Genomic DNA, 12,543 nt, shown 5'->3' with positions numbered 1-12,543 from the left:
TTTCACTCAGCATAATGTCCTCCAGGGTCACCCATTTTTAATAATATTGCATGAGTTCCTTGTTTTTCAATGCAGCATAGTATTCCATTGTATGAATATACCACAGCTTCTCCATCCAGTTTTGTTGATGGGCACTTAGCTTGTTTCCAACTCCTTGCTATTGTGAACAAAGCCGCCATAAACATGGGTGTGCATATATCTGCTTGGATGTCAGTTATGGTCTCTTCAGGATATATTCCCAGTAGTGGAATTGCTGGAGACCCAAACTTAAAACCTCTATGTTTCTGCCATGGCCTCCTGACCTCCAGAGAGACAACAAATACTCCACCATATCCAAGACTCACTCTCAACTCAACATTCCTCTTCTCTCCTTTATTCCATTTCTGTTTCTGATACAACCCTACACTTCCCACCCCCACCACAGTCTCGTTGACAAGTTTTGTCCCTTTAGGGACTATGGCCAGAAGCAGCCTCACCCCTACTCCTACCTGGAACCTCTGAGCAGAGTGTTGCTCCCTAGGGGAGACAATAGTCAGAGTCTCAGCAACGAGCTGGAAAAAGCGGCTTCCCCTTCGCCAGAGATTCAGGTACTAACTCTGCCTTTTATGTTACCTCCTCTCATTGTAGTTCACAACCAACCTCTTCCTGAAGCAGATGCTGGAGAGATACCAAAACAACAGCCCTCCAAACAATGACGACCGATGGAAAAACGATGGAGTCACCAAAACCTGGGACAGGCTCATGCTTCAGGTAAGGACTCCCAGGCGTGGAGAGATGGCATTTTGTTTCAAAACCAGTGACTGGAATGTAGAGTTGTGAGCGAAGTCTGTGTATGAAGAGCACAGACTCCAGGTGGGTCGCCTTCAGAAAGAGTCTTAGAGAGCAAATTCCTCTACCTCTTCACTGGCAGGAGGAGGTATTCACGTTGTATTTTATTATTTTATTTTATTTTATAAGTCATGATGTTTATTAGCTTCTATTTATAGGGATAATAAGTTTATAAAAATTTAAATTCATTACATGCTATGCCAGGGCCTGGAGCCTCCACTCTGGGAGTTTGGCTATTAGCTAGCATCTTGATGGTGTCACATGGGTCACATAAGGGAAGTTTTTTGGGTCATTTTTGATGTGTGTTACTGCTCTTCCCCACACCCCCGCAAGAGTGGGTTTCCTTGAGCTGTTGGACAAAGGTGGAGATCTGCTTGAGGGTGTGGCTTTATAATCCTGCAGGGCCCTCGAGCCTGTGACCCTCGTGCCAAATGTATTCATTTTCAAATGAATATTCCTTAAATGACCCAGCAATATTCTGTCTATTTGATGAACTGAACAACTTGGTGTTGCTGTGATGCTGCACATTGTTCCATGGTCTTCACAAATACCATAATGGTTCCCAATTACGTACAATGTTTGGATGAGAGTCCAGATTGATTTATGCTGGGAAGCAAGAGTGGCATCCTCTTCCTAAACTAGATGCCTCTGCAGACCTGCTGCAGGGTCAACTATGGATCGGTTCCAACTCGACAGTACAGGGCAATGACATAGGGTAACTTGAAGGTCTAAGTTCAGCCATTGTTTCTTGGACAAAAGATAGGCAGCCTCCTCATATAAAGACTTACAACCTCAAAAATCCGAGAGTCCCTATGAGATGGTACGAGCCAATGACATTGTGTCGGAGCTGAGCTAAGTACTCTGGGCTTGGGCTTGATTTGATTACTCACTCAATTTTCTCTAACTGAAAATCATATAAAATTTACTTCAAGACTCTAAAATTCATTGTCATAGGGTCAAAACAGTCTTGTAGGTGACCTTTCGGCAGGTTTCCAGAGGCTGTAAACAGCACAGGAAGAGATTGTGCATCTTTCTCCAATGGGATGCTGGTGAATTCAAACTGCCAGAGACATGCAAACTATACCAACTAAAGGAATTTAGTTTCTTCAAGTACCATCAAAAGCCCTAGTATTCCAGAAATAGATGAGGGTGGATAACTCCTCCTCGCAGCCCCTTGTATATAAAGTCTTACCTTTCATTTCCCTCTAGTCTCTCTAAACTGTCTCATCTTTCACACTGCCTCGTTCATCCCAATGCCAACTTTTCACATTTTGTCCTCAATAAACTCCATCTCCTCATTGAAGTCTCTTTACTTTTTGCTTCAACAGAAGTGGTTTCTTGGTGACGTGCCAGTTCTATATTCTCATTTTCCTTTCATACTCATTATATACCATACCTGGAAGCAGGGGTGACATCTACTTCCTAAACAACATGTCTCTGAAAACTCTATGAACTTTGATAAATGATGATAGTTATAGAAAGGCTTCAAGTCTTTTGTTTGTAGCGTCGCTATGAGTCATGCTCAACTCAACGGCAACCAACAACAATATATATCATGACAAAACCCCAACCTTTTGCCATCAAGTCTATTCTCACTCATAGAGACTCTATAGGACAGAGCAGGACTGCGCTATAGGGTTTCTAAGGCTTTAAGTATTGACATCTTTTTCTTGTAAAGCACCTAGTGGGTTCAAACCACCCAATTTCAGTTAGCAGCCAAACATTTAACCACTGTACCATCAGGACTCCCTCATGTACCATAACACACCCACTGACATTGAGTTGATCCTGACAAGTAGCAATTCTTCACAGGTTTCTGGAGCTGTGAATCTTTACGGAAGGATAACTCGTCACACTTTCAGGGATTTTTCTTTTTCTCCATATACCTAGAAATTGTCTGGATGTTTTTCTTGTTCCCCTGAGCTGTACAATTTCTTTCATTCTTTATTCCCTCTTTCTCTCTCTCCCTTTCTTTTATCTTTTTTCCTAATTCCTTACTTCAAGTATTTAAAACTTATGTTGTCAATCTATATTGCCTGTTACCCATCCTTATTGTAATTATTTATCAAGCTAGTCATGCTCCTGGCTAGTGGGATTTTTCTATACCTCTTCCATTGTCCTCATCGCACATAGTCATCCTACTTACAGACTTCAATACCACATGGATGGCTTAGTCTCACCTCACTGTTTCTTGTCCTTTTCTATTTCAAAGATTTCAGCCCCCACCGTACCTCAGACACTCACTTCTGGGGTCAGGACCACTACGTCATATGACTGTATATATAAATAACTACCTCAGCTGGGAAATTTTCATTGCAGGAGTCTCACTTGGACCATTATCGCCTTTAATTTTTGCCAAATTTATTCTGCTATTTTCTCTATATACTTTAACATACTGCAATAATATATTCTGATATTTTATAAATTTTTATACTTTATCCTAATATTCTCATTCCATTCATTTTTTTTATCCCATTAAGATCTCCAATTCTTTGACTACTTCACAGTCCTGTTGTATAATCACTTCTGTGTAACAGGAGTGATGTTGTCCGTCTATATTGCCTATTACCCAACCTTATTGTAATTACCAACCTAGTCATTCTCCTGGCTAGTGAGATTTTCTATCACTCCCTCACTGTCCTCATCACACATAGTCATCCTACTTACAGACTTCAATGCCAGATGGATGACTTCATTAACTTACTTAATTTACTTACTCACCTTTCTCTTCCTATTTTTTTCTTAACCAGTCCTCATTGCTCTTGGACATAACTTTTTGCCCACCTCTCACATATATTTTAACAGCTACACATTTCTGGGGAAGCTGTACAATCATACTAACTGTTGTTATATACTGCTGATCCTCTAATGGGTTTACAGAGGCAGTTAATCACATAAGAGGACGTGGCCCATCTTTCTTCCATGAAACATTTAGTGGATTCGAACTGTGCATTTGGGTTGGTAGCTCAAATCTTTACCCTTTTTGCCACCATGTTGTTGTTCTTAAGTGCCATCGAGTCATAGGTGACTCATAGTGACCCTACGAATGAAAGTCCTGGACAGCTGTATAACTTTTGTCCTTTCTCCATGTTCATAGGGTTTACAGAGGCAAGCTACTATGGAAGTGGATGCCACTCTGCTTCCAATCTTCTAACTAGTCTAAATTCAAATGCATGGCCACAAATCTTAAATGTTGTTGTTGTTAGATGTCATGAAATTGAGTACCACTCTTAGCAACCCATGAACTACAATCTGAACCATGTCCTATCCTGTGGCGTTCTCATCACATGTGAGCCCATTGCTGCACTCACTGTGTCAATTCCTCTCATTTAGGGTTTTCTTCTCTTCGCTGTTCCTCCAACTTTCTAAGCATGATATCTCTTCCCAAAAATAGCCCCTCTTAACAATATGCCCAAAGTATGTGAGACAAAGCTTCACCATCTTGCTTCTAAGAGGCACTCTAGCTACACCTTCTCCATATCTGCTTGTTCTTTTGGCAGGATATTCAGTGTTCTTCTCCAACACCACAACTCAAAGGCATCAGTTCTTCTATCATCCTTATTCGTTGTTCAAATCTCAGATGCACAGCAAGTGATTAAAAAGACCATGTCTGGAATTGTGTGCACCTTTGTCTTTAAACTGACATCATTGCTTCTCAGTACCTTAGAAAGGTACTTGACAAAGTTTCCAACGCAAAATGTCTTGGTTTTTTATTTTTTTTCGGTCTTCTTTTTCTTTTTTCTTCTGGTTTCTTTTTTTAATCATTTTTTTTATTAATTTTAATAAAAATTTACAGAAACTTTGGATTTCCATTCATTCATTGTTGCATCTTCTCCCTGCCCACCCCTTCCCCCCACCCCCAGTACAGTCTTCTCTTTGAAAAGTAAAAGAAAAATTTTTTCATTGTTTTACAATCCCTCACCCAAGGTCCACTCCACTATGCAGCCTTCTTTCTGGACTCCTGTGATAGCAATAATACCTAATCACATATCACTTTTAAACAGTTTTCTCCCTCATCTATTTCAATGCAGTATGCATTATTTATCCCATATTTCTCAACCTCAACCCCAACCCTGATGTCAGTCCCATTTTACAACAGTGGCACTATGCAGTATTTGTCCTTTTATGACTGAGATATTTCACTCAGCCTAATGTGATAAACATGGGTGTGCATATATCTGCTTGGGTGGCAGTTATGTTATCTTTGGGGTATATTCCCAGTAGTGGAATTGCTGGGTCAAATGGTATCTCTATTTGCAACTTTTTGAGAAAGCTCCATACCGCCTTGCACAGTGGTTGCACCATTTTATACTTCCACCAACAGTGAATAAAGGTTCCAGTTTCTCCACAACCTCGCCAGCATTTGTTGCTTGCTGTTTTGTTAAATTTTGCTATTTTTACTGCAGTGAGATGGTATCTCTTAGTTGTTTTGATTTGCATCTTTCTTAGAGCCAGGGATTTTGACCATTTCTTCATGTGCTTGTTGGCCATCTGAATGTCTTCTTTGGTGAAGTGTCTGTTCATATCCTGTGCCCATTTTTCAGTTGGATTGTTTACCTTTATCTGGTTGTGGTGGTCTTTTGATTTCTTAACTGCTGGTACCAAGTGTATTGAATGTGGATCCAAGTAAGATTGACAATTTCACTCTTCTCCATCAATCATGATGTTATTCTTAAATGAGTACTCTATATTTCCTAGTATATCATCCTAGAAAATTCACTTGCCACTATTTTGTGGGGTTTTTCCTCTCCTCATTTCTCAACACCCCTATTTAACTTCATTGTCAGATGATAACCTGACCTCATATTTTATTAATACAGGATAGACAAAAATCACCTTATATTTCTACCACCAGATCTTCCCATGTATCTTTATCTACACCCATGTACTTTACTTTCTCAGATTTTATGACAAATTTATTGTCCTCTGTCCCACTCCACTGCTTCGGTTCTATATCCTGTGGCCTTTGTTCCAACAATCAACCCTACTCTGATCTGCTTCATCTGCTTGTCCCTTGCATAAGCCAAAAGGAACATCTTAATTGCTCATCATTTAAGAAACAAAACAACCCTTTCTTTTGTATGCCATGTAAGAAGCAGTAGTGTCTCAGTAGGAAACTCTGGTGGCCTAGTGGCAAGAAGCTGCACTGTGATCCCAAAGGCACAAATTTCTAATCCACCAGCTGCCCCACAAGAAAAAAGATGAACCATCTCTTCCAGTGTGATTACCAGCCCTGGAAATCCTGCCAGAGAGTCAACAATGGGTCATTTCCAACTCAATGGCACACAACAAGTGCCTAAGTAAATAAGTTCTTGGCTGCCAACCCACCATCCACTCGTAGGAGAAAGATGTGATAGTCTGCTTCTGTAAAGATTGTTTTTCTTATGAGATACTGTCAAGTCAATTTCCACTGACAGAGAATGACCCAATGCACAATAGAGCAAAACGCTACCACGTACTGTGCCATACTCAAACTCTTTGAAACATTTGAGCCCATGGTTTCAATGACAGTGTCAATCCATACTGTTGAGGGCTTTCCTCCTTTTTTTATTTTTTCCACTGACCAACTAGTTTACTAGTTTTTCCTAGAGACTAGTCCCTATTGATAACACTTCCAAATCTTGTAAGACAAAGTTTCACCATTGTCACTCATAAGGAATATCCCCACTGTACCAAGACAAATGTCTTAGTTCTTCTGGCAGTCCACAATATAGTCAACATTCTTTGCCAATGATCATAATTCAAAGGCATGCATCAGGGATGCATATGGGGCCATGAAACATGTTCTGATTTGAGTCAGGCACACCTTAATACCTTAAAGTGGCATCTGTGTACTTTAAAGACATCAATGGCAATACATGTGTGACTATTTGGCTGCTTTTGCCACTTTCATAATTGGGAATTTGAGTAAAATTAAATCCTTCACAACTTCAGTCTTTTCTCCCTTTATCATGATGTTGCTTGTTTGTCCAATTATAAGAAATTTTGTTTCCTTGTGTTGATGTGTAATCCATATGAAGGTTATAGTCTCTGATCTTCATCAAAAACCCAAAGAATCAAAAGAGGATTCCCCCATGTGTTAGATTTATCCCCAACCTGTCGGAGTGACTCTACTAACTCCATTCAGGGGCTAGTAGTAAGGGTTCTGACTCCTATGTGGAGTAAGGTGCAGGTGCCCTTGTCAGTCACTCACCATCATTTGGACATTGCTTATGTTTATCAGCTCTTCCTTTCTGGGGCAGTTAGAGCTCTATTTTCTTTGAAGAGAGGAAAATTCAGGTAACTTTGCTTTTTTTTTTTCCTTTCTGCTTTCTACCAGTGTTGTTCAAATGCATATGGTCCATAAGTAGATATTCTGCTCAATTTAGTGGGTTAATCATCATTTGAAACATTCAGAGTTTCCTTGCTATGTTCTCACTGCTTCCTGGTCCAACCATAGGTTTTGCATGAGCACATTTAGGTGTTCTGGGATTCCTATTCTTCTCAAGGTTAGCCACAAATTGCTATGATCCACACAGCCAAATTCCTCTGCACAAACACAGGTAGACTTTCTTCTGGTACTCTCTGCATTCATCCAAGGTCCACCTGACCTTGGCTATGATGTCCCTACTGCCACAGCCTCTTCTAAGCCCAGCTGGCACTTTTGGCAGCTCTCTGTCAATGTCCTGCTCCAATCATTTTCTTTTCTTATCATATTCAGCAGGATTGTGAAGGATTGTGCGTGTGTGTGTGTGTGTGTGTGTGTGTGTGTGTGTGTGTGACATTAGTGATAATTTCCATAGTCTGTTTGATCCTCTTTTGGGCGATGGAAATAAACATGGATCTCTTCCAGTCAGCCGGCCAGGTCGTTGTACTATGGATTTCTTGGCACAACCTGGTGAGCACATCCAGGGCAGCATCTGTTTGTTGAAATATGTCAATTGTGATCCCATCAATTCCTGGGGCCTGTTTTTTGCCAATTCCTTTAGAGTAGCTTGTACTTCCTCCTTCGTCACCATTGCCTCTTGAACATAAGATGTTTCATGAAATTCTTCTGTGTCAGTCAATTCTTCTTGGTACATTGACTCTGTGTACTCCTTCCATCTTCTTTTGATGCGTCCTGAATCATTCAATATTCTGCCCACTCAGAGCTTGAATTTGTTCTTCATTTCCCTCAGCTTAAGAAATGCTGAGTGAGTCCATCCCTTTTGGTTTTCTGACTCTAGCTCTTTGCACATTTCATTATAATACTTTGCTTTGTCTCCCTATGCTGTTCTTTGAAATCTTTTCAGCTCCTTAACCTGTTGAGTTCTTCCTTTTACTTTGACTTCTCAACATTCTAGTGCAATATTCAGAGTCTCTTCTGACATCCATCTTGGCCTTTTCTTCCTCCTCTGTCTTTGTAATGACCTTTTGCATTCTTCCTGGATGATAGTCTTGATATCCTTCCATGAGGGACAGCACAGGAGAAGGAAACCATGAACAAGATGGGCACAGTAAATGGGGTAATGAAGGTAAGTATGTCAGAAGCAATGAGATTGACTCAGGATAGGGCAGGGTTCAGAGCAATTTTACATAGGGTTGCTATGAGTCACAGTAGAGTAGAAGGCACACAATAACAACCACAACAACAACCAGAAATCAGTATTTTCCTGAATGAATTAACATAACAAAGTTAATGTCTATGCATTTTGCACAGTGTGGAAAAAAATGGTATTGCTTGGTAAAATCTTTGTCTCTGGGTGTATGTATAGGATCGTGATAGAAAAGAAATTATACTAAAAAATTTTTATAATTGCTATTTTAAGTTTTTGCTTTTATATCTCCAGGCTTTGGGGCTTTATGTCTAATATTTTGCTTTCTAGATTGCTCTAAAATTATCATCTCTCAGGTGGATTACTCTTCCCTTTCAAGTATCTTTGAAAGCCAATGCCAAAATTTGATTTCTTTGTTTCACTAAGTCTTTTGTGCTCTTCTTTGAGAAAAAAATAATCTCCTCTTTGTGGTCAAATTTTGACAGCCATAGAAATAGTAAAGAAAAACTAATTATCTAAAGCACAAGAGAGGCAGACTCTGGATGAGATAAATTGACTCAGTGACTGGGATAATGGGGGTGGGTATGTCAGAGACGTTGGCTCAAGATAGAGCAGGGTTCAGAGCTGTTGTACATAGGGTCACTATGAGTCACAAGTGACTTAACAGAACAACAAAACAGCAACAACAAAACAGCTAGACACATTGAATGAAATACATGTACTAAATTGGATGCTTCACTTAAAGCACTGTCAAATGAAAACATCCATTTTATTGAGTCTGAACCTTTAAGAGCAATGGGCTCTAATGTGTCCGGAAGTATGAGAATAGCACAGGACAAGACAGGGTTCAGATCTGTTGTTCATAGGGTCTCTATGGGTCATACTCCACGGAACCTAACAACAACCAACCTTTAAAAATATTTCTTTCCTATTTACATCTTGTGTTAGACATTGACATCTACTGGTACATTGTGATATTGCATTCCAGCTCTATTTTAAAGCTCACGAAAAAATGTAAAATATCATACTTCATATATATATACATATATGTATGTATATATATACACATATATACACACATACATACTTTTTTTAAAGAAGGAAGGAAAATTGTAACATGTGGATTTAAATTTCGATCTTTAATTCTATCCTGAGTGTAAGGATATTCATCTCACTCACTATCATGAAACTGATTCTGACTCATTGTGACTTGCCATTGGGTTTCCAAGACTGTAAATATTAAGGAGAGGAGATACCTATTTTTGGACAATAGAATCAAGTCACCAGAGACACATAGCCTTTTGTTAGCAATGTATTAATTAATCTTGCTTTTCTAAGTAAAAGCATAAAAGTAACTCACTTTATTTTTATTTTTTTTCCTCCTAGCTTGCTGCTCCCATTATAAAAGCAATGCATACTACTCTGCTGTTGTTGTTGTTGTTGTTATGTGCCGTCGAGTCACTTGCGAGACCCTATGTACAACAGCCCTAAACTCTGCTCTGTCCTGTGCCAATCACACTGTCTCTGACACTCCCATCCCGATTATCCCAGTCACTGAACCAATCCACCTCATAGAGGGCCTTCCCCTCCTGCACTGTCCCTCCACCCTCCCAAGCATGATGTCCTTCTCCAAGGACCGGTCTCTCCTCACAACATGTCCAAAGTATGTTAGACGGAGCCTCAGAATCCTTGCCTCCAAGGAGCCACCCGGTTTAACCTTTTCCAGGATGAATCTGTTTGTTTTCCTAGCAGTCCATGGTATTCTCAATACTCTTCTCCAGCACCACAGCTCAAAGGCATCAATTCTCCTTCTATTCTCCTTGGTCATTTTCCAACTCTCTGATACTCTAGGAAATGTTAAAAATATAGAAAAATAAGATGAGAAAAATTATCCATAGTTCCATCACTACTAATTTTTATTTCATTTTATGCATCTCATAGTGTTCATTTTTAATACTAGAATATACCCCACTCTCATCATTGTTAATAATAATTAACTTATGTTAAAGGAAGGTTATGGGCCAGTAAATGTACTAAACACTTTAAGTGTGTTAACTCATTTGGTCCTTATAACGATTCTATGAGGCAGACACTATAAACCAAACCCACTGTTGTTGAGTCAATGACAACGCTCCTTTGAGTGTTTCCACTCAAACATATTAACTGCAGCAGACTGCCTCATATTTCTCCCTCAAAGCAGACAGTGGATTCAAACGACTGACCTTTCAGTTAGTAGTGCCATATGTTAACACACTATGCCATCAGGGCTTTTTAACTTTTTAGTTAAGAAAACTGAATCTTAGAGAGTTTAACTTGTCAAAAGCTGGTACAGAAATAAATGTGATAGTGCTCGCTTCGGCAGCACATATACTAAAATTGGAACGATACAGAGAAGATTAGCATGGCCCCTGCGCAAGGATGACACGCAAATTCGTGAAGAAAAAAAAAAAGAAAAAGAAATAAATGTGATAAACGTTGTACAAGCTTTCAGTGTAATTTCCCAATATTTTCAAGTGTCAGTTGAGGATTATATAAAGAACAAGGGCCACGTAAAGCGGCCATGTCTAACTTTTACCAATTTCACAAAGGGGAACTGTCTCCATAAACAGTATCAATAACATGAAACCAAATCCCATGAGGTAGACATGTTCCTCCATGCTCCTATACCCCTTTCTACTCATCTGAACACCAATATTACTGTTTTACTAGGTCCAAAATCCAATCTGTTGCAACACCCCCATGATACATCTTCAAGGATATGAACATGTACGGCCAAGCACAATCAATAAGAGTGCATCTAAATCCCAAAATCAATCTCCATAATAGTCTATGTGTTTCCTACTGCCAAAGAGAGTAGTGAGAGAAGATCTTCACCCTGAAACCCACAGCGTCCCTTTTCAGCAGGAAGTAGCTAAGAGAATACGCCATCCCCTTTTCCTTATGAATCAGGGTGAAGTCTCTCTCAGGGAGGAGTGATAGGGAATGGCAAAGGACACACTGACAAAGAAGATTAATCAGAACTGGCTTTGACAAGCACTGTGGCATTTGGACAAGAACAAACTGGGAGGAGGGTAGAGAGAATAGTGCAACAAGGAATGAATGGAAACCCAAAATCTCTGTAAATGTTTATGAAAATTAATAAAATATAGAGAAAAAAAAGCAAAATCCAATCTGATAGCTCACAAACCACACAGAACCATATTCAGAAAGTTAAAAAGTTGTAATACAGGTTAGTAGCAGAATGCAATCAGGATGGCTTCTGATTGCTTTCAGGCACCTCAACCTAGAGTCTCATGGCTTGAGGCCAGTGTTACAAAGTTCTTAGTCCTGTGAATTATAACCCCCTACTCCCACTTGTCCAAAAGGCTCTTAGCTTCCATTCCAAGGCTGCAGCAGTCCCAAGGTCCTGTCTCACATCAGGTCTCTGCTTTAGTCATGGCTACTGCTGCCTTAGATGTAGCTGGTGCAAGAATGTCTGGTCCTGAAGGGTATCTTACGTTTTCTTCCTTCTTCTTCACTGGCAGCGTGGGGAAGATCTCTCCTTCTGCTGTTGTGTTGCTCAATTTAATATCGAGACTAGCCAATCCCCTTGTGAGTTGGTGACACTAGCCAATCCTCCTGTGGGTTGGTAGAAAGCCAGTCCCCTTCTGGATCGGCTAACATGCCCTATTCACGTATTCCTGCCTTTCTACATGGCAAAGTCAAATGATGGCTAGAAAAGTCATATTGAATGACAAATTCCACAAGGATTATTAGAAAATTTAAGATACAGCATTCTTTCCACATATTCTTTCTCCACCCAAATGATTTTAGCAAAGATGAAAGACAGTTTGTGTATCTTTCATCCCCTGACAGGAAAATTGCTGTGGTGTAAATGGTCCATCAGACTGGCAAAAATACACATCTGCCTTCCGGACTGAGAATAATGATGCTGACTATCCTTGGCCTCGTCAGTGCTGCGTCATGAACAAGCTTAAAGAACCACTCCACCTGGATGCCTGCAAACTTGGAGTGCCTGGTTATTACCACAGTCAGGTGAGTCTTCTTTTTTTATCCTGGTTGAGGGTGGAACTGGGAAGTAAGTGGGTCAAGGCTCTGGGCTAAGGGTGGGGTCAACACTGTAACTAATGCTTAACTCCACAATAAGGGATTTATCTTTCACTGCTTCACAAATTGCTGTCTGTCAGATACTCCTCTAAAT

At 40.0% G+C, this 12,543-nt stretch overlaps 1 protein-coding gene across 1 annotated transcript in view; it reads left to right on the top strand.

Annotated features, from left to right (window-relative positions):
• The window catches only part of UPK1B (uroplakin 1B), a 41,464-nt gene that overhangs the window by 12,412 nt on the left and 16,509 nt on the right, over window positions 1–12,543 (top strand). Inside the window, exons 4-5 of the mRNA XM_006884264.1 lie at window positions 628–750; window positions 12,198–12,377. Of these exons, the coding sequence (XP_006884326.1) occupies window positions 628–750; window positions 12,198–12,377 (303 nt within the window). The remainder of the gene's footprint in view (window positions 1–627; window positions 751–12,197; window positions 12,378–12,543) is intronic.

This window comes from Elephantulus edwardii, unplaced genomic scaffold, assembly GCF_000299155.1.
Source record: "Elephantulus edwardii isolate Elephantulus edwardi_28Jun2011 unplaced genomic scaffold, EleEdw1.0 scaffold00032, whole genome shotgun sequence".
Lineage (NCBI taxonomy): Eukaryota > Metazoa > Chordata > Mammalia > Macroscelidea > Macroscelididae > Elephantulus > Elephantulus edwardii.
Note: the sequence above shows the minus strand (reverse complement) of the source record. Positions and strands in the feature narration are given on the sequence as shown.